This window comes from Bombina bombina, chromosome 4 (genome assembly GCF_027579735.1).
Source record: "Bombina bombina isolate aBomBom1 chromosome 4, aBomBom1.pri, whole genome shotgun sequence".
Lineage (NCBI taxonomy): Eukaryota > Metazoa > Chordata > Amphibia > Anura > Bombinatoridae > Bombina > Bombina bombina.
The window spans coordinates 404,117,867-404,140,189 of NC_069502.1; the positions used below are offsets into that span (position 1 = coordinate 404,117,867).

At 38.8% G+C, this 22,323-nt stretch overlaps 1 protein-coding gene across 1 annotated transcript in view; it reads right to left on the reverse strand.

The window, feature by feature from the left end:
• The window catches only part of PIGZ (phosphatidylinositol glycan anchor biosynthesis class Z), a 57,875-nt gene extending 49,715 nt beyond the window's left edge, over positions 1–8,160 (reverse strand). The window contains exon 1 of the mRNA XM_053709038.1: positions 8,027–8,160. Coding sequence (XP_053565013.1) covers positions 8,027–8,144 — 118 coding nt within the window. The 5' untranslated portion in view covers positions 8,145–8,160. The remainder of the gene's footprint in view (positions 1–8,026) is intronic.
• Between the last annotated feature and the right edge of the window lie 14,163 nt (positions 8,161–22,323).

Genomic DNA, 22,323 nt, shown 5'->3' on the forward strand with positions numbered 1-22,323 from the left:
CTATTTAGTAACTAGTCTACCTAGTTAAAATAAATACAAACTTGCCTGTGAAATAAAAATAAAACCTAAGCTAGCTACAATGTAACTTTAAGTTATAGTTATATTGTAGCTAGGTTAGGGTTTATTTTACAGGTAAGTATTTAGTTTTAAAAAGGAATTATTTAATTAATGATAGTAATTTTTATATTTATATTTATTTTAATTATATTAAAGTTAGTGGGTGTTAGGGTTAGACTTAGGGTTAGGTTTAGGGGTTTATAACTTTAGTATAGTGGCGGCGACGTTGGGGGCAGCAGATTAGGGGTTAATAAGCATAATGTAGGTGGCGGCGATGTTAGGGGCGGTAGATTAGGGGTTAATAATATGTAACTAGTGTTTACGATGCAGGAGTGCGGCGGGTTTAGGGGTTAATATGTTTATTACAGTGGCAGCGATGTCCAGAGTGGCAGATTAGGGGTTAATAATTTTATTTTAGTGTTTGCAATGCGGGAGGGCCTCGGTTTAGGGGTTAAAAGGTAGTGTATGGGTGTTAGTGTACTTTTTAGCACTTTAGTTATGCGTTTTATGTTACGGCGTTATAGCATAAAACCCATAACTACTGACTTTCAGTTTACGGTACGGATCTTGTATTTATAGGCTGTACCGCTCACTTTTTGGCTTCCCAGGCAAACTCGTAATACCGGCGCAAAGGAAGTCCGATTGAAAAAGGACTTTTGGAAGGCTGCTGTAGTTACGTTGCGTTACGGAAAAAAAAGTGTGCGGTGCAGCTAGACCTACAAGACTCGTAATACCAGCGGTAGTGAAAAAGAGCCATAACGATGCTTTTTCACTCATACCGCAAAAATCCTAATCTAGCCGTAAGTGTGTTATGGGAAATTTAAGTTTGTGTTTAACAATTCTCTAAACCATTACTGTGTGATAACAATATCATAGTAGTAAATAGTAGCAAACTGCTCAATATTTAAAGACACATCTCAATCAATTAAATCAACCTAAGGAGACAATAGATTGCACAAGAGTCTGAAACAACAACACCCTTCTGGCCTTGTTAAGACATAACTAAGAGGAAAAAAGGAAATTAATCAATGAAGACATTTTAGATCAAACATAATTACACATCTTAAAATGGGGGATCTATAAATACAATACTTAAAATTGAGGATATAGATATCAACTTAAGATCAATGCTGTAATGTAGTAGAATCTACTCAATTGAAAACCAAGCAGTAAATTTCCTTTTAGAGATAGTAATGGATACTCAATACATTATAAATTATAAATTATTTGTTGCTATAGATAGTGCTTTGCAGTAATTTAATATTTGATGGTAAATAGTATTTGAAGTACAGTTATTAGGTTTATATGTGCCTAATCCTAAAAGGTGGTTTTAATATGTGGATAATATTACATGCACGCTAACTTTAGCATATGGTTTCACTATGATAAAATATTTTTTATTTGATTATAACTATTACCAATGAAAGCAACCAAGCCAGTGATCCACAGAAAAACTAGTGTAAAATTTTCCTTTACTGGTAGACCAATTAGAGTGAATGATTTTTGGGGACTCCTCAGACACTGATTTGGTGACAGGACACAATATATACTGAGATGTGGTGTTAATCAGCCTATTTAACAGTAGTTCAAATATGCCTATGTCATAATCAGTCAGTAACTGGGCATCAGATCTGCCAGGTACTCCAATAAGCAGCTGATAGTGCATTCATTAGTTTAAAGTGATTGTAAACTTAAACAATCACTCAAATTATAGGCACTTTCATTCATCAAAGTCGGGGGCGTTATTAATAACTTGCTGAATGCCAATGGGAGAGCGATACGATTGGCTACAGCATGATTTGACATTTTACACAGAAATAGACTGTTCGTTGCGGGCGGAGGAACGGCGAAATGTTTAGCAAAAAAATAAAAGGGTAATTAGTTATATAATTTAGAGTTTACAATGATTTTGATGAATGAAAGTGCCCATCATTTACTTTTTATTACAAATATTGTTGAGATAATCGTTTAAGTTTATAATCACTTTAATGACTTGTGCAGCAGCAAATAATTCATTTCAGAAATTAGTTATTCAGAATATTTGTTTGCTGCACTATTAGATATTTGTTTCATTTAAAACAAAATGAATACTAAATATTCATTAACATTTAATACCTCAAAAAGAATGTGTGATTGTGTGTATTTGTATGTGTTTGTGTGTTTGTATATTTGAGGAGTGTGTGTGTAATTGTGGTGTATTTTCTCTTTAGTTAATAGGTGCCGCTTTGAAGCCTGTCTACCCTGTATTGTTAGAGGAGTTATAGGTAGAAACTCTGTTATTGCACCTGCATATAAAAATCCCTGGTGCATAGTATTCATCTGCACTATGCCCCTCTTTATACTTTGGGGGCTGAAATAGGTTGTCTTCAAGAGCCTTTGACCCCACATATTAGCTTCCACAGAGGCCTCTGCACTGATACAGTAAAGAGCAGGCTGCCTCTAACTGCTCATCTGCACTGAAATGGTTTTCTTTTCATTGTTACAGCATCTGAAGCAGTAAGAGTCATAAACCGCTGACATATTAAATGCTGCTATCACATACCTTGACTCTTTACCTGGGACCTCTATTCTACTCAACTGAGCTAATCCCCAGCGGATAAAGCCCCACACAACAGACCTAAGACAAGCAGTAGGCAGGACAGGAGCCCTAGCACATTTCCTACCACATGTCAGTGCAGCTATGTTCAGAGACAGCTGCCATGCCTGCGAGGGATTGCATTCCTTTGTTTGTTGAACAGCATGCTCATCCGGTTGTTCCCTGACCCTGGTGCAAAGCAAGATGGGGCATACTGCAGAGCAGTACATATGGCTACACTACTCCCTCACTCAGCCAGACCCTGGTGCATTTGAGTTCCAAGACTCCCTCTGGACACACCCACTTTGGTTGTTTTTCATGATCTGATTTGCTGACCCTAAACAAAGCCTCTCCTGCCCCTGTGTAATACCGGCTGTGTGTAAATATCTGACTTAAATTCCCCTGCTGCGTGGCCTAAAAAAAAGATCCAGTTGCACCGGGCACAATTTTCGATGCATCTGGTAGTGGGGCTTGGCAGGGATAAATGGGGGGATCCATTGGCAGTTTAAGGGCTCCAAACCAGGGTGCCAGGGCCCAATTTTAAGACCCCATTAGAGTCCGGGTTTGTGCTAATGGATAGTGATGGTGTGGTAACAGTCTAGGTAGTGCGGAACGGCTATGGTTTATCAGCCAGTGGTAATGGGACTTGGATATGCCCAGCCTGTAAAAATAATGTATTTACTGCCTAAGCTGTTACCACACCATCAAGGACACTTTATTAGGACATTCATATCAGGATATTCCTATGGACACTAATCAGGATCATTTAACTTATATGTTTTAAGGACAGACTGTCCATGTGATTAACAGAGACTTTTTTTTGTACACGTGTACACATTTTTATTATTTTTTATAATTTTTTTGCCCCAAGAGGGGCGATCATTCACTTGGGTACCCACTTGATTGTATTATTGTACATTTTATATGTGTCAATATCTCTTATTACATTTGTCACTTACCACATCTGGCACCAATTATTTGCACCTTTAGGCGGCACACACTTAGGTCATTATACATACTAATAATACAAGTCATATAACATCTGTTTATGCTTTGCCAAATTGAGTAAACTGTTTAATAAACTTCCCTTTCTATAGTTGCATTTGCTATTATTAGTTATATGTTAGATAGGCCACCATTTTTGTAATTTTATTTTTATTATTTTTAATTTTGTAAGTGGCTTACTGCACCAATATCTCTTGCAGGTCTCTTTTATAGCCCTAATAGATTACTTCAGCCTTTGGTGCTCCTATTCTATCACTTTTTCCTTTAAAGGGACATTATACACTCATTTTTTCTTTGCATAAATGTTTTGTAGATGATCTATTTATATAGCCCATAAAGGTTTTTTTTTTAAAAAAAAATGTATAGTTTTGCTTATTTTTAAATAACATTGCTCTGATTTTCAGACTCCTAACCAAGCCCCAAAGTTTTATTTGAATACCGTCAGCTACCTTCTCCAGCTTGCTCCTGTTTGTGTAAAGGGTCTTTTCATATGCAAAAGAAGGGGGAGGGGGGGAGTGTCTTATTTCCCTCTTGCAGTGGGCTTTCCAACTGCCTTTTCAACAGAGCTAAACTGACAGCTTCTAAGTAAGTTTTTAAACAGTTTTATACTGGATTTTTATATCAGTATCTGTGCATCTTATTCTTTATAGTAGTGTCTATTACATGCAGTTATATGAAAATGAGTGTATACTATCCCTTTAAGTGTATGCTCATAAATGTTTCACTCTGTTCCTATTCTTCACATTATTATTAATTAATTTCTTTTGAGAAATTGGGCAACCCACACTTTTGTACAGGAATGATGGTTAAAAATGACGTTAGTTACTAAGTGGGAACATGTTTGCTATTGATTGGTAAGTTTGTGTCACTATTGTGTGTGACTAAAAGGAAACAAAAATAAAGGGGCAGTCAAAGTTGCATCAATAAAATCCATAGTGGCAATAATTTAAAATACCTTTCAAAATAGTAATGGAATCCACCATATTTTAAAGGGACAGACAACTTGTTTTTTCTTATTGTTTAAAAAGATAGATAACATCTTTACTACCCATTCCCCAGCTTTGCACAACCAGCATTTTCATACTAATATACCTTATATCATTTTCAAGTAGACTGTCCCTTTAACTTCAGATTCGCAGAACCACTCGCTGCTAATTAAAATAAAAAAGTTGCGGCTAAAGACACAAGCAAAGCACTTTTTGAGGCTAATATTGCTGTCTGCTTAACTTATAATATATTTAATGAAATAGCTGCCAAAATGTGGGATTAACTTTGTGACAGCTACTACACCAACTATATAGTAAGTTACCATTCAAATAAGGAACCCAGGAATAGGCAGATTAGAATATAACTTTTAGCTGGGGTAAATGGTGACTTCAAAGCATGAAACAAATAAAAAGCACTAAGTGTAGCAAAACCAGATTTGATAATTTAGTGAATTTGTGTGTGCAAGAAAAATCATACAAGGTGATCCGGGCAACTATTAGAATATTACTTCATTTTAGGATATTCTGCATTATAGCAGAATGCTAACCCACAACAAGAGAAACAGAGAAACCACAGCACTTAAGTCATCACTGAATATTTTATTACACCTAAGGCATCACAACTCACCATCATAATGTCTTAGGGATAATACATTATTCAACAGACATAAGTGCCAATAGACTTGTTTCCTGGCTAATGCAATAATGGGAAGAGTAAAGTTTATTCATTCTCGCTGCCAGCTGTCTTATTGCCTCGCAAAACACTTACAAAATTTGAGCTTGACTTCATCAGATGTTGGTGATGTAGTAAACTGAAAACAATATTAAATGGTAATAAGCAATTAATGTTATAATGCGTTTCCTCCATTCTGGAGATGCTACATTTAAATAAAACTAGAAAAACTCTGCATCTGCTGAAAGCAGGTACTTCCGGCTTTTCTTAAGTTTCAGTGAGCATTTAATTGGCATTACATTTTCATTAAATTGCCCTAACTCTTTTCAAATTATATAACAAAAATATGCTATATATTGTATCAAGGGGTTAAAGGGGCACTAAAGTCAAAATTAAAGAGACATTAAACACAAAATAGACTTAATTAACCTCTATCTAATTATGGGTGTCTCCATGTTGGAACTTAGGTTACACTGCTGTTATCTAGAAGAGTTACTGCAAACTTGCAAACACATGCAATGCAATAAAAGGTCATTTTCAACATGGTGGCATCCATGACTACCAGAAGCTGGGAATAACCTCAATACCATACTTAGGGATATATTTAATAAAGTGCGGACGGACATCATACGATGTAGCGTATCATGTCCACCGTGCATCGATAAAACTAGCAGTTCTTGTGAACCAATTGGCCGCTAGCAGGGGGTGTCTATCAACCCGATCGTATTCGATCAGGTTGATTTCTGTCCGCCGCCTCAGAGCAGGCGGACAGATTATGGAGCAACAGTCTTTAGACCGATGCTTCATAACTTCTGTTTCTGTATTTAGTGTTTAATGTCCCTTTAAACTTTCAGGAATCAAATAGATCATGTCCTTTTAAACAACTTAATGCTGATATCTAATTTGCACCAATCTCTTGGTATCCTTTGTTGAAAAGCATACATAGGTAGGCTCAGGAGCAATAATGCACTACTGGGAACTAGCTACTTATTGGTGGCTGCACACATACAGTATACCATTTGTCACTGGTTTACCCGATGTGTTAAACTTCGTCCCAGTAGTGCATAGCTGCTCCTTCTACAAAGGAAGCCAAAAATGTAGCAAATCCAATAATGTAAGTAAATTTAATTTGTTTAAAATTGTATTCTCTATCTGAATCATGAAAGAAAAAATATAGGTTTCAGGTAAGGTTTACTAGAACCAAGAACCTTCTTTATATAAGCCATGAACATAAATAATTTAAATAAAATATTTAATGCAAAAATCCTTCAGGAGCCTCAGAAAACAGCTGGTCCTGTGAAAATGGCCGGTGAGCCAATAACCAATTGGCAACCATGTGTGCTCAGGACAAGCAGCTCTCTGCAGTACCCAAGCATTGGATAAATAAATACACTTGCAGTCCAGTAGTACTAAAATGATATGCAAAGAGTTAGAGCTTGTACATTCTACACTACAATGTAGTGTAAAGGGACACTCAATCAAAATTAAACTTTCATGATTCAGATAGAGCATGCCATTTTAAACAACTTTCCAATTTACTTCCATTAACAAAATGTGCACATTCTATTTATATTTACACTTTTTGAGTCACCAGCTCCTACAGAGCATGTGCAAGAATAAGTGTGTATGCATTTTTGAATGGCTGATGGCTGTCACATGGTACGTGTATGCATTTGTGAATGGCTGATGGCTGTCACATGGTACAGGGGGAATGGAAAAAGACATAACTTTTAAAATTGTCAGAAAAAAAATCTACTACTCATTTGAAGTTCAGACTAAGTGCTATTGCATTGTCTTGTTATCTTGCATTTGTTGATTATGCAAATCTACTGTGTTGACTGGTCCTTTAAGATACATAAACTGTGAATTTCCGCTCTGGACCAGCAGTCCTCTGCACAATTTTATCAATGTAATTGCCCTTTAACAGGTGTAAATCAGCCATTGCACATGTCAGTTTTGATTGGATTTCTAATTTCAGTCTTGATAACAACTACGAAAACACGAGAAAAACCCTTTGTGGCTGTGATGTTTTTAGCGGCCAAATACATTTTAGATTGTGATCACACACACAAAAAAACTACTTTCTATATCATTTAAAACTGAAAATCTAGTTATCGGGAGCTGATCTCAGAAAGATTGTGATTGAGGCTTTACTTTGTTCTATTGGTATCCATTGTTGAAAAGCATACCTAGACAGATTCAGGAGCAGCACTGCACTACTGGTAACTAACTCGTGATTGGTGGCTTCCCACATATACCTCTTGTCAATTGCTTACCAGCTGTGCTTACCTAGCTCCCAAAGATGCTTTGCTGCTCTGGAGCTGACTTTAACTATGTGTTTAATTAATTGTAGGAATTTAACTCATACTTCTATCTAATAGTGCAAAATTAAGCTGTTTTAAGCACACACAAAAAACTCACATGAACATCCTTGCATTAAGGAAATGTGCTGTTTTTTATAGCATTTTATAGCATGACCTTGAAGCTTTATTTGAAACTTATGGACAAACTCTGCTCTATCAGATATATCTCCTTGCCATATATCATGAAGATTAGTTCTGAATCTATTCATGCATTTAGAAGTTGTAGGCATATAATAAAATGTGCAACTTCATATTGAATACAGTGCAGCTATAATAAAGAAATAACTTATGCAGAGTATATTTGTAACTGGGATTTGAAACAAGCTGTTAATATTTAGGCTGTGCAATATTTCAAGCAAATCCTTACCAGCCATGACTTCTGGTGATTGGAAGAACTCATCTGGATGCAGGTACCCAAACTGTGGAACAAGGCACCAAGCTATCCGCAGGATGCTGAGTCCGCCCCACAGTACCTTTATCTTCATTTTTCAGACTTGGTGCAGAATCTGTGTTTTTAAAGCACAACAATCAAAATCATTATTTTTAAGCCTAAAAAACAAAAACACAAATGATCCACACAATCAAATCATTAGCATATTGTCTATGTGAACGTGGTAGTTGCTTAACCCATTTGAAATCAGATTAACTATGTATAATATATGTGGGAGGCTTCTATAATATTATGCCTCTCTTGATAAAAAATAATCCTCATGACCATTATAAACATTTTAATTAAAGCTACATATCGAGGATGAGGACACTATTGGTCGTATTTTTTTATTTTATTTTTAATTACGTCTCATTTGCTTATTTCAAATGTATTTAAAATATGCTACTGTGGTGTCTTTATGATAGATGTGAAAGGATTTATTGTGTAAACCAGGCTGCAAATCCAGCGTTAATCTCAGCTACTCAATTACCACAAAATCCATCGGACGGCGCTCTGACAGTAAACGGCTAATCCCGTAACCCAGTGTATGCCAGAGGTTTGCAGACTTCTCTAGCAGCCAAGGAGTTAATTTCTATAAGCTTCTGCAGATGTATCGTTTTCTGCCGCAGTACTAGTTAAATCAGTAGCATCTTCCAACTACGGAACGGCTATTCACAGTGGCATCGTTAGGAGGGGCTGACTGTGGCTGGAGCCCTGAATGGTCCTTGGAAAGCCCCGAGCCTATCAACCATAATTTGTATTTTTTTAGTACAATTGCCAGCTCCAGGTTTGAAACAGTGTGCCTGATTTTTCTGCTTAGGGTTTACACTGTCCTGCTCTTCTCTCCCGTCTCGTATATATGAGAAAGAACTGACACAATATCAGCTAGTTCCCAACCAGTCGATAGACCCAAAGAAACAGGTAATTTAGCTGTATGGGAACTAGTTTGTAACCAATGGGTTGATGTCAAAGTCTCAGTGTAAGGATTTCTGCAAAGGGGGTCAGAATGGGCTTCTATTTACTTATCTTATTATCAGGTTAGCAGATATAAGCAGAGCACAGAGCCTCCTTGGTTTTTGATACCACAACTCCTTGACTGGATGAGATCTAGCTGGTGTATCTCAGAACCAACAGTATTTTTTTATCACCCCCCCCCCCCCCCATTGAGGTAAAGGACTCCATATATTATGTTGGCAAACTTTTTAACCACCTTTGTTAGCTGCCCAATTATTAATTTCTAGAACTGCCTTCTCCCCTCTCACAATGAGCCCACCATCCCTGAGAATAATAGTATCTCCCTAGCTGCTCTGCAATTAAAGGGTTCTGAAACCCAAACTTTTTCTTTTCTGATTCAGATAGAGCATGACATTTTATTTTATTTTTTTCCAATTTACTTCTATTATTAAATGTGCTTGATTCACATGGTGTGTCATTGACACTGTGGCCCCTCCTACCATAGCTCAGAAACCACACTCTCAGCCTTGACATACTCCTCTGACACGGTATCTATGCAGATGTTCCCGTAATCCTGAGCGACACTGGAGGAAATCTCGGAGTTCAGCTGACTTTCTTCACTACAAGTTCATTCTGAACTCGTACTATTCTGCCCTTAATCTTTATAAGCAACACTACTTCTCTAATCTCATCTCTACTTCCTCTAACCCAAAACGTCTGTTTTCCACATTCAATACTCTTCTGCACCCACCTCCTAATACAACTTCTCTCTCAGCTCAAGATTTTGCCAGCCACTTCAATAAAAAAATTTACTCTATCAGAAATTAAATCACCTCTCAACTTACTACCAATCTCCCACCCCCTCAAAAGCTCACAATCATTCAAAACCCAATTACCCTTAAATTTAGCTCTTTTGCCCCTGTTACCGAGGAAGAAGTTTCTGCCCTTATACTGTCCTCCCACCTCACTACCTGTCCCCTCGACCCTATCCCCTCACAGTTACTCCCCTCCCTCTCTTCTACCCTCACCCCCCATACTCACAAACATTTTCAACCTCTCCCTCAACACTGGTATATTTCCCTCATCTCTAAAACATGCACTGGTCACACATATCCTCAAAAAAACCTTCCCTCTATCCAACCTTCCCATCCAACTACCATCCTATTTCCCTACTCCCTCTTGCCTCAAAGCTCCTTCAAAAGCTAGTATATGCACGTGGTTCTCTTCCTATCTATCTAACCATACCTTTAGTCTAGCCTTCTCCGGAGCATCCTCTGCCCCGTTACCACTTTCTGTTGGGGTACCTCAAGGCTCTGTCCTCCGTCCCCTTCTCTTTTCAATCTATACATCATCATTAGGTTCCTTAATGAAGTCCCACGGGTTTCAATATCATTTGTATGCCGACGACACCCAAATCTTCCTCTCGGCACCAGACCCACCTCCTTCCCTACTAACCCATGTCACTAACTGTCTCATATCTCATCTTGGATGTCCTCTCACTACCTGAAACTAAATCTCTCCAAAACTGAACTCCTTATTTTTCCCCCTTCCAAAATCTCCACCCCCCAATTTTCTATAACTGTTGATAATTCCATCATTATCCCCACCCTGCATGCCCGATGTCTTGAGGTCACACTTGACTCAGACTTTTCCTTCACGTCTCACATTCAGTCCTTGGCTAAAGCCTGCCGCTTCCACCTTAAAAACATCTCTAAAATTAGACATTTCCTTACACAAGACACAACTAAGATTTTAATCCACTCTCTCATCCTTTCCCGTCTCGACTACTGCAACTCCATCCTCTCTGGTCTACCTAGCTGCCGCCTAGCTCTTTTACAATCCATAATGAATGCCTCTGCCAGGCTCATCTTCCTTACACGTCGCTCTTCATCTGCTGCTCTGCCAATCCCTTCACTGGCTTCCTCTTGCCTCCAGGATTAAACACAAAATCCTCATGCTGACATATAAAGCCCTCAACTGCACTGCTCCCCACTACATTTCAGACCTTGTCTTCGTATACTCATATCCCTCCTGTCCCCTTCGCTCTGCTCATGATCTCCTCCTCTCTTGTTACTTCCTGCCATTCCCGTTTACAGGACTTCTCCAGACTGGCCCCCATCCTGTGGAACTCCCTGCCGCACTCCACAAGACTCTCCCCTAGTTTTAACAGCTTCAAGCTCACCCTAAAGACTCTACTATTCAGGGATGCATACAACCTACACTAACCTTTCCTAACTCCATTGCTTTCCCCTTGAACCCTTTAACATGTAAGTCTATGAGCCCAGCTGTTTGTAGATCACCTTCATAAGAGCCGACTACAAAAGTGCAACTCTCGGCAGGGCACTCTACCCAATTGATCCCTATAAATGTTATCCTGTATACCAACTATTTTTATAGCGCTGCGGAATCTGTTGGCGCTCTACAAATACCTGCTAATAATAAATAATAATGGTATTCTTTGTTGAAGAGATATAGTACTGTCATCTAGTGCTCTTGCAAATGGATAGCATGTTTAAAAAATTGCTGCCATATAATGCTCAACACACATGCACACTCCAAGCTAACATTCCTGCTTTTCAACAAAAGATAACAAAAGGAAAATTTGATAATAGAAGTTGATTTAAAGATGTTTAAAATTGCATGCTCTATAGTATAGTTCTGGGGAGTTAAATATTTATCATGCTTGAGGTTTTTTTTACAGGTGCTACAAGGTTAATGTTAAATAATTCAGAATTATGTAACATTAATATTATTGTTCACTGTCCCTTTAAGAAATAGAATCTTATTCTGAAGACTCTGCAGAAATCCTTATACTATGAGACTTCCACATCAACCCATTTCTTTTGCAGCACAAGCTAGTTCCTATCTAGCTAAATGACCTGTATCTGGGTCTTTTGCCTGGTGGGGAACTAGCTGATATTGTGACAAGAGAGAAGAGCAGGACATGGTAAAGCCTGTCCTGTGAAAGCAGTAAAATTAGACTGAAAGGTTCAGGGCTTTTCAAGGACCTGGGCACTACTGCCACAGTCAGCCCCCCTATCAATGCCATTGTATAGAGCATCTTGGATTTGAGGGGTGAAAAATCCTAACCTACTAAGGGCTGAATTGTAAATCCATCATATCAGTAATGCTGTCCATGGGACCATTACATAACGTTATAATCTTCACTAACACATTTATAGAGGAAGTGTATCACACACAACTGAGAGGTAACCAAAATTATGGGAGCATACCAAATATTTACTTAGTAGGGTGATCATATTGCCGTTTTAAAAAGGTACACATATGAAAAATACATATGTCAGGGCTGTTTATGTGTTGTACAGGAACCCTGACATATGCTTTTTTTCATATGTGTCCCTTTTTTAAGCGGCAATGTGGTCACACTACTTATTAGCAAATCCACCATTAGCTTAAATGGAGGTTGTGACTGTGATGTTGCAATGTTTATAATAAGAAAAAGAAATTTAAAAGTTATACAATATTAAAGGGACATCGAACTGCTGGATACAACTACAACATCATAATTACTAATCACCATTTTCCTCCTGTACCTGTAGCACTCTTTAAAGCCATTCTCTTACAGAAGCCAGTTGGTATATCTATGTATCTTTATACAAGGTGCTGCCATTTTGTATTGCACGTATACAATGACGGAAGCAGCTTTCACAAGTCTGTGATGTTATCGGTTTTTTTGACAGCCGTACTTTGCACTTTAGGTTAGCTAGCACAATAGAAAGCAGAATCTTTCATTTTTTGCAGTTAATATTAGACATGGGCATTTAGATATTTTGTTAGCATCCAAATGCGGAAGAAGGAGGCCACTTATTCCATTTGGCTCTTTTCAGAGCCACATTTATTCTTGTGAAGTTGCAACTCACTATGCTCTGGATCCTAGCATGCTATTGGCTAAGAGGTGGAAACATCATCTCATTGAAAAAATAGCGTTTTGCCGTGGGCATCTGGAGGCGCTCAGCTTGGCATAACTTGAAGCAGCATGAAGTTTTTTTTTATACTTTATGACTAAAAATCATTATTTTTCCAAGCAAATAATTCTTCTGTCCTCTTTTTTGTATTTTGTCATGTTCCCTCTTCTAATAATGTTTTACACTTTTTTTTTTACATACAGTAATATTAATTAGTACCTGTATTAATGGCACCTGTTTGAACTTGTTATCAGTATAAAAGACACCTGTCGACAACCTCAAACAGTCACACTCCGAACTCCACTATGGTGAAGACCAAAGAGCTGTCGAAGGACACCAGAAACAAAATTGTAGACCTGCACCAGGCTGGGAAGACTGAATCTGCAATAGGCAAGCAGCTTGTTGTGAAGAAATCAACTGTGGAAGCAATAATTAGAAAATGGAAGACATACAAGACCACTGATAATCTCCCTCGATCTGGGGCTACATGCAAGATCTCACCCCATGGGGACAAAATGATCACAAGAACGGTGAGCAAACATCCCAGAACCACAACGGGGGGACCTAGTGAATGACCTGCAGAGAGCTGGGACCAATGTAACAAAGGCTACCATCAGTAACACACTACGCTGCCAGGGACTCAGATCCTGCAGTGCCAGACGTGTCCCCTGCTTAAGCCAGTACATGTCCGGGCCTGTCTGAAGTATGCTAGAGAGCATTTGGATGATCCAGAAGCGGATTGGGAGAATGTCATATGGTCAGATGAAACCAAAGTAGAACTGTTTGGTAGAAACACAACTTGTCGTGTTTAGAGGAGAGAGAACACCATACCTACTGTGAAGCATGGGGTGGCAACATCATGCTTTGGGGCTGTTTCTCTGCAAAGTGAACAGGACGATTGATCCGTGTACATGAAAGAATGAATGGGGCCATGTATCGTGAGCTTTTGAGTGCAAACCTCCTTCCATCAGCAAGGGCATTGAAGATGAAATGTGGCTGGGTCTTTCAGCATGAGAATGATCCCAAATACACCGCCCGGGCAACGAAGGAGTGGCTTCGTAAGAAGCATTTCAAGGTCCTGGAGTGGCCTAGCCAGTCTCCAGATCTCAACCCCATAGAAAACCTTTGGAGGGACTTGAAAGTCTCTGTGTTGCCCAGCGACAGCCCCAAAACATCACTGCTCTAGAGGAGATCTGCATGCAGTAATGGGCCAACATACCAGCAACAGTGTGTGACAACCTTGTGAAGACTTACATAAAACATTTGACCTTTGTCATTGCCAACAAAGGATATATAACAAAGTATTGAGTTGAACTTTTGATATTTACCAAATACTTATTTTCCACCATAATTTGCAAATAAATTCTTTCTGAATCAGACAATGTGATTGTTTGTATTTGTTTCCACATTTTGTCTCTCATAGTTGAGGTATACCTATGATGAAAATTACAGGCCTCTCTCATCTTCTTAAGTGGTAGAACTTGCACAATTGGTGACTGACTAAATACTTTTTTGCCCCATTGTATATATATATATATATATATATATATATATATTTATATGTATGTGTATATATATATATATATATATATATATATATATATATATATATATATTAGGGTTGCAACAATACCATTTTTTTAAGACAGAGTACAAGTACCGATACTTTAAAAAAAATACCGATACCAATTACCAATACTTTTATGTCATGTGACAGTGTCCCAAGCACAATACAGACTAATGATTTAAGATAGCTTCTTTATAATTATGAAGAACTGTAACTCAAAATAAATTATTTCACAGAACATCTTTATAAATAAAAATATTACAATAAAATATATTCATAATAACAACACTAAATAACAAATTTAATTTCACAACCAACCAAAAGTGCAATAGAGTAAAAAATATAACAGTGCACTGTTTAAACATGGGGAACAACACTATTGGCTAGATTACATTTGACTGGTAAGCTTTACCAATGTTCTCATTGCATGTCCAACTCCTATAAAATCTATGGAGTTGGAAATGTGAACAGATCATTGGTAAAGCTTACATATCAAATTTATTCTAAATCTAGTCCTATTATTGTAAGATCTGTGTTCATAGGAATTAACTAAATTGTTCCTATGAACACTCTTCCTGCAATTATATAAACTAAGGCTGTTCCTCAGATTACAGTATGTTTTGAGCATAATTGTGCAAGATAAGAACTAGCAGTATAAAAGGCAATCTAGCAATTATAAAATTTTTCTAAGTTAGTGGCAAGTTCTTTTTAAGGAACAGAAGCATCTATTTATTTTCAGCTGTAAGTCTGTTTCTGCTATCAGTAAGGACGTTTGACGCTAAGCTGAACAGTCTTTCACTTTCAGCACTACTGCATGGGGTAGAAAGATAATTTTGGGCCATTTTAGCCAGAGATGGAAATCTCAGTTTATTAACTGCCCAGTACTTCAAGGGGTTTGTCTGAACGAAGTACAGTGATCTCTCCTACAATAATACAGCAATTTGTATGTCAGGATAGGTTAAGTCCAGAGTTAGACCCAAATGCTAGAATGAAGTTTGTAACACCCTAGCACTGTGAGTATATACCAGGACCTGACCCTGCGACAGCTACAGTATAATATACTCACTGAAATGAACTGGAAGTTGGTACAGCAGGGTCAGGAGAAGAAGCTTTGTGTAGATAGGGTTAACCAAAAGAGTAATCAAGCAAGCAATGTCCAGCAACGTGTAATCAGGCAGGTAGGGATTAACCAGAAGAATAATCAAGAAAGCAATGTCCAGCAACGTGTAATCAGGCAGGTAGGGGTTAACCAGTAGAATAGTCTAACAAGCAATGTCCAGCAACGTGTAATCAGGCAGGTAGGGGTTAACCAGTAGAATAATCAAGCAAGCAATGTCCAGCAACGTGTAATCAGGCAGATAGGGGTTAACCAGTAGAATAATCAAGCAAGCAATGTCCAGCAACATGTAATCAGGCAGGTAGGGGTTAAACAGTAGAATAATCAAGAAAGCAATGTCCAGCAACGTGTAATCAGGCAGATAGGGGTTAACCCATAGAATAGTCTAGCAAGCAATGTCCAGATATCAGGTTTCAGGTAGGTAGGGGTTAAGCAGGGTCGAGTTAAGAAGCCAGAAGTTCAAATATAAAGTATTTCAGATTAATACTCACAAGCCTGGAAAAGTCAACAAACAGGCACCGAGGAGAGGAGACGCCGGAATAAGAAGCCCTTCTGACGTCAGCAGAAGGGGCCGGTGGAATACAGGGTTGCTAGGCAACCAAGGAAGCACAACAGCGCTGGGAAAAACAAAAGGAGGAAAGAGCGATCAGCTGAGCGATCGCGACAGTGCCCCCTCCTCAAGGACCCCTCCGGGGGACACGAACAGGTTTTGAAGGATTCTGGGCGTGGAATGTTTGATCAAAGCAGAGGCGCGGACATGAGAAGCAGGTTCCCAGGAACGTTCAGTAATGGGATATCCCTTCCAATGACACAAATAATATAAACGGTTACCCCGTAATTTGGAATCAAGAATTTGACTGATCTCGAATTCTGAAGTACCATCCACAAGAAACGGAGAAGACAGTTTACATTTGGTGGAAAACCGGTTAGAGACTGCCGGTTTAAGAAGAGATACGTGAAATACAGGATGAATCTTCAGGTTGTCCTGTAAAGCCACCCTGTAAGCAGTACAACAGACCTTGGAAACAATCCTAAATGGTCCAATGTATTTAGGACCCAATTTAGCACAAGGTTGTTTGAGACGAATGAATCTGGTGGATATCCAAACTTTGTCTCCAGTGCGAAATGAAGGTGCCTTACGGCGTTTGCGATCAGCAAAACGTTTATACTTTTGAGAAGAGAGAAGAATTTCCCGAATCTTCTTCCAGTGTTTACAGAGATTCTTCACAGTTCGATCTGCTCCAGGAACTCCAGAACCCCCAGAAGACATAGGAAAAGTTATGGGTAAAAATCCATAGGCTGCCTTGAAAGGAGAAGTCTGTAAAGAAGAATTGAAACAGGAATTGTAAGCAAGTTCTGCTAAAGGAAGAAGTTGAGACCAATTGGAATGCTGATGATTAACATAGTGCCTGAGATAGGATTCAAGAGATTGATTTACCCGCTCAGTTTGACCGTTGGATTGAGGATGATGGGCAGTAGATAGAGATATGGTAACTCCAAACTGTTTGCATAAAGATTTCCAGAATCTTGAGACAAATTGAACTCCTCAATCAGAAACAATGTCCAAAGGAAAACCATGTAATCTGGTGATGTGGAGTATAAACAGTTCAGCGAGTTTCTGGGCAGATGGTAATCCAGGTAAAGGAACAAAATGAGCTGCTTTGGAAAATCTGTCTACCACAACCCATATGGTCTTGTTTCCGGCAGAATTAGGAAGGTCAGTAATAAAGTCCATGGAAACATGAGACCAGGGATAATATGGAACAGGTAGAGGTTGTAAAAGTCCAAAAGATAAACAAGAAGACTGTTTATTAGAGGTACAGGAATTACAAGCTGCAACATATTCCTTGACATCTTTGACCATAGAAGGCCACCAGACATGTTGTTTGAGTTTCCACAATGTATTACGTACTCCTGGATGTCCAGACAAAATATTATCATGAGCCCAACGAAGAAGTTTGAGGCGGAATTCTGTAGGTACAAACAAGATTCCAGGAGGTATGTTATAGGAGGAAGGAATAGAGGCTTGAGCAGACTGTAATGCTTGGAAAGGAAAGGTAGACAACTGAGCTAGAACTTTAGCAGGACAGAGAATGGGTTCAGAATCCAATAACGTAGAATCAGAGGCCAGAAATTGTTTGGATAAAGCATCCGCTTTAGTGTTCTTAGAACCAGGAATATAAGAGAGGACAAAATTAAATCTGGAAAAGAACAGAGCCCATCGGGCTTGACGTGAATTGAGGCGTTTAGCAGTATGAAGATACAGAAGATTTTTATGATCCGTAAGGATAAGAAATGGTTTAACAGTGCCTTCAAGCAGATGTCTCCATTCTTCCAAAGCCATCTTAATAGCTAACAATTCTTTGTTACCGACGTCATAATTCAGTTCTGAAGAATTAAACTTCTTGGAGAAGAACCCCACAGGGAGAATTTTGCTAGTGACAGGATTTCCCTGAGACAGCACAGCCCCAGCAGCGATCAGAGAAGCATCCACTTCAAGGATAAATTGGAGACTCGGAACTGGATGGCAAAGAATTGGAGCCAAAGTAAATGCAGATTTCAAAGATTCAAAGGCCTGTAAGGCTTTATCAGACCAATGCTTGCAATCCTGACCCTTCTTAGTAAGAGCGTTAAGAGGTGCCGAGATGTTAGCAAAGTCCTTTATGAATTTACGGTAGTAATTGGCAAACCCCAGAAACCTCTGAAGAGATTTTAAGGAAGTTGGTCTAGGCCAGTCTATAATGGCCGACAGTTTGTCAGAATCCATCTCAAATCCAGACGGTGAAATGATGTAGTCTAAAAAATGAATAGATTCTTGATGAAAAGAGCACTTTTCAAGCTTGGCAAAGAGAGAATTTTCACGTAATCTCCGGAGTACTAGTTTAACGTGATGAACATGATCCTGTAAAGTCCGAGAATAAATCAAAATATCATCAAGATAGATAATGACGAATTGATTAAGAAAATCTCTGAATATTTCATTTACAAAATGTTGAAAAACTGGAGGGGCATTGCATAACCCAAAAGGCATAACTAAATATTCATAGTGTCCAAACCTAGTGTTGAAGGCTGTCTTCCACTCGTCCCCTTTACGAATCCTGACCAAATTATATGCCCCACGAAGATCCAATTTGGTAAAGATGGAAGCACCCTGGAGACGATCAAACAATTAAGGACTGAGAGGAAGGGGATAACCATTCTTGATTGTAATCTGATTAAGAGCACGATAGTCAATGAAAGGACGAAGACCTCCATCTTTTTTTTCAACAAAGAAAAAACCTGCTCCTACCAGAGAGGAAGAAGGGCGAATAAAACGTCGGGCCAAATTATCCTTGATGTATTCTTCGAGTGAAATGTTTTCTTGACGAGAAAGTGGGTATGTTTTACCCTTAGGAAGAGGTGCTCCAGGTAGTAGGTCAATGGGACAATCAAAGGTCCGATGTGGAGGTAATATTTCAGCATCTTTCTTAGAAAAGACATCACAAAAAGAATGATATTGTACAGGCAAAGAATCAGGAATGTCCAAAACTGCCGCAACTGAACTAGAAGGTTTGGGAGTATTCTGAAGACACTGTTTGAAACAAGAAGATCCCCAAGTAACAAGTTCCCCTTTAGATCAGGAAAAAACCGGATCATGAAGTTGTAGCCAAGGAAGTCCCAAAATTAAAGGAAACTGAGGAGAAGAAATTATGTCAAAACAGATGGTTTCCGAATGAAGTACTCCTACAGACATAAGAAGTGGTATCGTAGAATATTGAATGATTCCTGAACCTAAGGGTTGACCACTGACAGTAGTAACCTTAATTACTTGGCTCTTGGAAAGCAAAGGAATCCAAAAGGAATTGACAAAATCCGAATCCATAAACATTCCTGCAGCTCCAGAATCGATGAGTGCTTGAGCCTGGAACTTGGTGTTGCCAAAACGGAAGGTGACTGGAACAAACAGTTTGGGATTGAGGGTTTGAAAAGATCTTTGGCTTAACTCAGTCCCTCTTTCTGGAGTTAAGCCCTGGCTTTTACTGGACGGGTAGGACAATCTTTTAACATATGCCCCTTAACACCACAGTAAAGACATAGTCCAAGATTACGCCTTCTGAGACGTTCAGCTTCAGATAACTTAATTGCACCAACCTCCATGGGTTCACTTGATTCAGAGATAGAAGAATTCGGAGCAGAAAGGTTTGGTGAACGAGACATAGGACGGAAAGAGGATTTGATAAAGGATCTTCTGTTACGATCACATTCATGGTACTACAGAAAGAAAACCCTGCCTTAAATCTAAAAGTCCTGCTTCAGCAGCCGCTGACCTTCCAGGTTTATCAAACACGGAAGAAAATATGGATACAAAAGTGTCAATATCGTGGAGCAAAGGATCATCCTTTTCCAACAGTGGAGAAACCCAAGCCAAGGCTTTACCTTTCATAAGAGAAATCAAAAAGGTGATCTTGGAGGAAGAGGAAACAAACATCAGAGGATTATTCCTGAAGTGAAGGCGGCACTGATTAAGAAATCCTCGACAGTCTTCAGGGTTGCCGTCATATTTATCAGGTAGCGGAATTCTGGGAACTAAGTGTTCTGCATGTTGTGGCGGGTTAAATGCAGAGTTAGAACTGGATGCAGGAACAACAGGAGTTGCTGAGACTTGTGAAGGTGGAGAGAGATTATGCAAAAGAGCAGTAATTTGATCCAATTTAGAATCCAGGGATTGCAGGTATAAAGAGTGGGTTCCAAGAAGCTGTCCCTGTAGAGCCACAGCTCTGGATAACTCACCAGGGTCCATTATATGGCCTGTTTGTAATGTCAGGATAGGTTAAGTCCAGAGTTAGACCCAAATGCTAGAATGAAGTTTGTAACACCCTAGCACTGTGAGTATATACCAGGACCTGACCCTGCGACAGCTACAGTATAATATACTCACTGAAATTAACTGGAAGTTGGTACAGCAGGGTCAGGAGAAGAAGCTTTGTGTAGATAGGGTTAACCAAAAGAGTAATCAAGCAAGCAATGTCCAGCAACGTGTAATCAGGTAGGTAGGGATTAACCAGAAGAATAATCAAGCAAGCAATGTCCAGCAACGTGTAATCAGGCAGGTAGGGGTTAACCAGTAGAATAGTCTAACAAGCAATGTCCAGCAACGTGTAATCAGGCAGGTAGGGGTTAACCAGTAGAATAATCAAGCAACCCCAAGGATATATCTACAAATGGGATTCCTGAAAGGAATATCCTTTTAGGTCTGGGTGACTATTTCTACTTTATTTTTTCACCATTAATTTTTGTCACGAAAACATTTTTTCACCATTTTTCTATTTTTTACTATTTTTCACTATTTTCACCTGAAGTTTGGATCTGAATTGCAATTCACATTATTTTTCAACTGACATTTATTTTTCAATTGACATTTATTGACACTAATTTTCATTGAGGTTTTACATTGAGACTTATTCGTTCCGTTGATCTTTTATTTTTTATTTTTTACACCTGTTATTTTTCATATTTGTAATTTTTGCAATTTTTTATATATTTTTTGTATTCACCACATTGGTACCCTCACACTTTGTACCCAGGTCTGCGCAGGAGCTAGGCCACTTACCTGCGACCATCTATTGTTTTTATCTGTATGTGATTTTATTACCATTTTGAGCGTATTACCATTTGTTTTATTTTTCATGGATCCATGAGTTGTAATTTATGTTTTTAGATTATGTATTAAATATCTAACATTTTATCTACCTCTATATACCTGATTATACCTTACTATCCCTATCTGCCTCCAGTTCGGTAGGCGCTTGGGGGATCCCTATTATACATTTGATTCTATTGGTGGTCACTAGGTATCACCTCCCCTCTAAGCTCCAAGGGTATTGAGTAGGCGCTAGTCCATATCCCCATCACTTGTAATCAGGCAGGTAGGGGTTAACCAGTAGAATAATCAAGCAAGCAATGTCCAGCAACGTGTAATCAGGCAGATAGGGGTTAACCAGTAGAATAATCAAGCAAGCAATGTCCAGCAACGTGTAATCAGGCAGGTAGGGGTTAAACAGTAGAATAATCAAGCAAGCAATGTCCAGCAATGTGTAATCAGGCAGATAGGGGTTAACCCGTAGAATAGTCTAGCAAGCAATGTCCAGATATCAGGTTTCAGGTAGGTAGGGGTTAAGCAGGGTCGAGTAAAGAAGCCAGAAGTTCAAATATAAAGTATTTCATATTAATACTCACAAGCCGGGAAAAGTGAACAAACAGGCACAGAGGAGAGGAGACGCCGGAATAAGAAGCCCTTCTGACGTCAGCAGAAGGGGCCGGTGGAATACAGGGTTGCTAGGCAACCAAGGAAGCGCAACAGCGCCGGGAAAAACAAAAGGAGGAAAGAGCGATCAGCTGAGCGATCGCGACATTGTATTGGCAGAACAGAAGTGAACAATTTTTAATTAAGCCTACACTACAACTTAAATGGACACTGAACCCATTTTTTTTCTTTTAGTGATTCAGATAGAGCATGCAATTTTAAGCAACTTTCTAATTTACTCCTAATATCAAATTTTCTTAATTTTTTTGTATTTTTATTTGAAAAGCAAGAATGTAAGTTTAGATGCCGGCCCATTTTTGGTGAACAACCTGGGTTGTTCTTGCTGATTGGTGGATAAATTCACCCGCCAATAAACAAGTGCTGGCC